This window comes from Nymphaea colorata, chromosome 6 (genome assembly GCF_008831285.2).
Source record: "Nymphaea colorata isolate Beijing-Zhang1983 chromosome 6, ASM883128v2, whole genome shotgun sequence".
NCBI classification, from domain to species: Eukaryota; Viridiplantae; Streptophyta; class Magnoliopsida; order Nymphaeales; family Nymphaeaceae; genus Nymphaea; species Nymphaea colorata.
In genome coordinates this window covers 7156705-7161851 of record NC_045143.1, presented here as the reverse complement: position 1 = coordinate 7161851, position 5147 = coordinate 7156705, and the positions used below count along the sequence as shown (strand labels likewise).

The window sequence follows — 5147 nt, the reverse complement described above, 5'->3', positions numbered from 1 at the left end:
AAGTTTGTTCATATTGAAATACAAATTCTAATTAAGAGGCGGGTATTTTTGTAGTTTTTATTAAAGGAAGTGGACATTTTAGATTTTTCACCTTTTAAAATTCTTTTTTACTCTTTTAAAAAAGTTATTATTATTATTATTATTTAATAGGGGTACTTTGGTCATTCTCATTGTAGTGCATCATTTTTTAGTGCACAGGGGACACCCATCTTAGGTAACCAGCTTTAGTCCTGCTTGTATTTGGGTTGGGTTAGAAATGCAACATAGCAGTTGCTGGTCGGCTATCTTGAATCTAGCGAGTTATATTGGGGTATAATAGATCAGTTGGATGGTGCCTATAGAAGGCAATAAGTGGGATCAGTTTGAAGACCCTTTTTTTAGCAGCAGAGACATTTTGTGAGTGTAAAGAATTTGTCCTATAAATTGGGACAGGTTCATCAAACACTAGAACTATTGTTATATGAATCTGCTTCAAATTTTAAAGCAGATTTATGGGACACTCAAAAAGTATCTGTGCTACCTCGTAAGGATCTGATTTTAACAATCTCAACGAGACTTTCTTTGAGGCCTTCGTTGAACTCTTCTTCTTGTATAACAAAATTTTCTCATCTTAATTGAAAGGTTAGTGCATTTTTAAATTTTAAAATATTCTAGTTTCTTGTCCACTGCCTTTTCTTGTCTTAGTCACAGTATTTAACCTGGTTGAATCGATGCTCAACAGCAGAAAAGCTTACATTAGGTGCAACTGCTCACATTGAGTGCATATATGGGCACTCAAAAGTGTGCTCGGCCATCCTGATTTGGCTCACAAGTTATCCCCAATGTGAGTTGAGTGAATGAGTCTCGTTAGGGCAAAACATATCCTCAAAGTAGACATACCATAATTTTTTTAGGGACTCTTTTAGTCATTATGGGTCCAATACTATGTTAAGGCATTGTTTGATAGTGACATTTATTTAATCTATTTTACTACATAACACCAAACTTTGACCTAGCATCACAACACAGTGCAAACTTGCATTGCAAGTAGCTACTTTGGCACATTACAATAATATTCTTGTTCTTTCTCCCTTCCTACCCTAATATTCTTGTTCTTTCTCCCTCGTTCACCTTATTTCTCTCATTCTATCAACCACTCAACAGTTTCTCCATTGCAACAGTATTGAAATCTTGACACCAGTGACTGCATTCCCGACACTTGTCTTACAAGTTATCAGGATGTCGATAAACATGTTTGAAGGACAAACTATAAGAATGTCGATAAATTCATATTCGGGTCTGACATCCAACCAAACCATTTGAAAAAAAGCAGATATAGCTAAAAATTTTAACATTCAATTAAGAAATCGGCATCAGATAAAAATTTTAAAAAATGACATCCAATCAGCGGATTAAGATCTGAATTTAAATAAATATCCTTTCTAATTCCGATTCAATTTAAATAAATATCTTACATCTAATTTCCATTAATTTCTGAAAGTCGGTTCTTAATATATAGCAGTGCAGCTCATCTAAGTTTAGTTTTAAAAGTCTTGATTTGGGTTCAGTTGTGAACTTAAAACGGATTTGGATCACTTTGGATTGAGTAATTTTTTCGTTCATATTCAAATCCAATTTCTACTAGGAATGAGTGCACGTCAGTAAAGTATTTGATATGTAAAGAGTATAACTGATTCAAATTCAAACCACTGGCATTCCTTCCAATAACTGGTACCTTTCATGGCTTCAAAAAACAGATTAATAGAACTTCATGCAAAGGCTTTTTTTTTTTTAAATTGTTTACTTGAGGAAATTGTTTTCTACGTAGAGCCCCAAATGCCAAGCCATTATGCATCCAATGTTTTGACTTGCTTGGGTAAACTTACAGTATACCCTTCACTTGAGTGTCATGTTTCCCACAGTTTACATTCAACAAGAATAACATATAAAAACGTTGCAATAGTATTTGAACCTTGAACCCTTTGAATGTGAACCATATTATGGCCTGGTTGTACTATGCCCTTGAGGCTTCATAGACAGATTTTTATTTGAAAAGTTGCAGCTTGACAATTACATTGTCTACTCATACAACACAACAATCGTTTGCCATGCAATTAAACTCTCTTACCATTGGCAAAAATCAACTCTGCTCAATGAAAGGGAATTATGCACTGTCCCCCACATGACTTGATATAACTTTGATTAAAGTTTTGTGTTTTGGTAAAAGTCTTTGAAAAAATTTGAGGTGATTACAGGGTGCTAAGCAAAGATGGCATCTACCGCATTTATTCAGGTACAAATACCACAAATTGATATTCATTATGTATATATTTACCATGATATATTCAAGTGAGTGGATATTAATTCACTTTGCGGTGAGTGGAAACAGATGTTTCCACGTTAGGTAGTGAGAACCTAACCTGGTTATATGTGTCACACTCGTGCATTATTTTCATGTGCCGTATGGTCAATGACTAAAATATTCATAGTTCAGATCTAAAAACAAATAAAAAGACAAAACTGAAATTGAAAAAAAAAAGTAAAAAGGTTGGTAAAAGATAATTTTAGTAAATTACCAAAATGGACTCCCTTCCTTTATTGCGCTGGCGCACGTATCTTTCTCTCAACAAGGACACGCAGCGTGGGGCCACCAGCCTTGATTTGCAAACAAACAGTCAGTTTGAGCTGAAGTGCCACTTATCAGTCACGAGCTAAGGTGAATGTTTGTTGAGAGGAAGGTTTAATAAACCTTTAAGAGGGAAAGCCGGTTGCAGGGAAAACCCAAGGAACTGCCACCACTTAATTTCCTTCGCCTGCCTTCCAAGCAGCATGTTGACTCTCTTCTCGATCTTGTTCATTTTCTCCATATTCTCCACAGCGACTACTGAAAGCAATGTCCAAGCAATGTTCGTATTCGGGGATTCAATCGTTGAAGCTGGGAACAACGTTTTTTTGGATACAGCCGCGAAATGCAACTACTTTCCGTATGGGGTAGATTTCCCATCGGGTGTTACAGGTAGGTGCACCAATGGAAAAACCCCGGCTGACTTACTGGGACTGTTGCTGGGGTTGCCTCATTTACTGCCGGTTTTCTACGACCCTCAAACCAGAGGAAGCTCCATTCTCGCCGGAGTAAACTATGCCTCTGATGGTGCGGGGATCCTTGATTCTACTCGCCAAAGTGTAAGCAGATCAATCTTTGTTTCTAGCAAAAGATGAGTCGCTGCCAACTTACTTTTTTACAAAGAAGTACCATGCTAGCTAATATATTCCTTGAGACGTACAAACAAGATGAGATGCTAGTTAGGAAGAAAAGAACACGTAACTAAGATAATATATCACCATAGTTCAGGTTTCCTACCTTAACAAAATGTGAAAATTCTTTGCAGCAACATGTCATATCTTTGAGCCACCAAATTGCGAACTTTGGGGAAACAACACTACCGGATCTGAAATCTCAATTGAATGGGAGCTTTGCACTCTCTTCCTATCTCTCTCAGAGTATATTCTTTTTCTTCATTGGTGGAGGCGATTACATGGCAAACTGCACCACATCATCAGGCGTGGCTGCAGAGTGTGACTTGCAGAGCCTAACAGAATTGCTCATTCGAAATTACACCAACCTCCTCACGGTACTCTCTCTGTCTCTCCTAAAAGATGCTTGAAGCGGGCTGCTTTAGTTCATGAAGTCCATACCTACTTCATGAGAACACGTATTTGGCACAGTTCCCACCACACACCTTGACCTTAATTAACTGAGAAATTGCTCATTTCTTCGGCCAATATAGTCTCCTTATATCTGTTGTTATCTTACTTTTTCTTCTATTCTATTCTACAGAGAGCATATGACTTTGGGGCACGAAAATTCGTGGTCTTTAATCTCCCGCAGGCTGGTTGTGCTCCTTTTTTTAAGCGTCAGAACAATGGATCATGTGTGGATTTACTAAATGAGGGATCCACTTTGTTCAACAACGCACTCAGGCCCGCTCTAGAAAATCTAAGTGAGGACTTGCCGGGATTTTCTTTTGTCTACATCAACACGTCGGGAATCATCAATGAGATAATCAATGATCCAACTACTTACAGTATGCAATCTTTTGTTCATTTAATATATTCCAGAACACCATATAAATCTAACTTGTTTATGATCAATTTAAATTATGCTGATCCATGCATGTGCATGGACATTAAACAATGCAGTTTAGCACATTATCTGAATATATTTAACTTGGACTTGGACACTACCAAAAGTACGTAAAAATGGTAAATCATGCACTAGAGCTGTTACATATAAACAAGTTTCTAACCAAGAAAATTTTCCTGCTATCTTAGGATTAAAGGTGACCAATGGAAGTTGCTGCTTCGCCGATCCCGATGGAATAAGGCCATTATGTGTTGAAGGAACAGAACCATGCCCAGATAGGAGCATCTATGCCTATTACGATGGGTCTCACCCCACAGAAGAGCTTTACATGCACCTGTCGACAAAAGCGTATTCGTCAGATCTCCAAACTGAAGCCTATCCCTTCAATGTTGAAGTGCTTGCCAACCTTAATATCTCACTGATGCTTATAGGGGCACCATCATTTCATACCCGTGACCATTAAGATCTAGAAACGAAGCCAATTTCAACTAGCACGGGATAGTTGATATCGACGTGATTTACATCTTGTTTGTCGGTTCTTCTCTTCTATCAAACTAACTCATGTGAGTTGGAACGATTTGCGTCTCATTTTTGCGCTTCTTTTCTACCAGTCCCGTTTGCATCAGAATTGTCCTTTTCTTTTGGGATGAATAATGCTGAGGAGGCCCTTGTATTGAAAGAAATATCAGAATGGTCCTTGGATATATTTTGCAGCCACGAGATCATTGAGATCCTTATGGCTAACCTCTATGTAGCGAGTTTACCTAAAAGTGCGTACGTTGCAAAACATCACACAACATTTTTGCATGGTTTGGTGGAGATGTGGTGTTTGCATTTATGGGATAGATAGTGAAGCAACGTGTGAAATATTTTATCACAAATCGTTAAAATTATCTCAGAATCCTTCTAGTATATAAGGAAGAGGCATGAAATTCTACCTTTTTCACTGCTTTCACACGTATTTATATGGTATCAGAACGGGAGGCCTTTGATTGTTAAATCGATGATAAACAATGCATAACCT

At 37.6% G+C, this 5147-nt stretch overlaps 1 protein-coding gene across 2 annotated transcripts in view; it reads left to right on the top strand.

Annotated features, from left to right (window-relative positions):
* The window catches only part of LOC116255515 (GDSL esterase/lipase At1g71691-like), a 40107-nt gene extending 35280 nt beyond the window's left edge, over window positions 1-4827 (top strand). Inside the window, exons 1-4 of one of the 2 annotated variants that reach the window (XM_031631365.2) lie at window positions 2749-3162; window positions 3369-3611; window positions 3818-4064; window positions 4312-4827. In XM_031631365.2, coding sequence (XP_031487225.1) covers window positions 2809-3162; window positions 3369-3611; window positions 3818-4064; window positions 4312-4586 — 1119 coding nt within the window. In that variant the 5' untranslated portion in view covers window positions 2749-2808 and the 3' untranslated portion in view covers window positions 4587-4827. Of the gene's footprint in view, window positions 1-2748; window positions 3163-3368; window positions 3612-3817; window positions 4065-4311 lie in introns of those variants that run through there. The other variant, XM_050078379.1, reaches the window with a different exon arrangement.
* The last annotated feature ends 320 nt before the right edge of the window (window positions 4828-5147 follow it).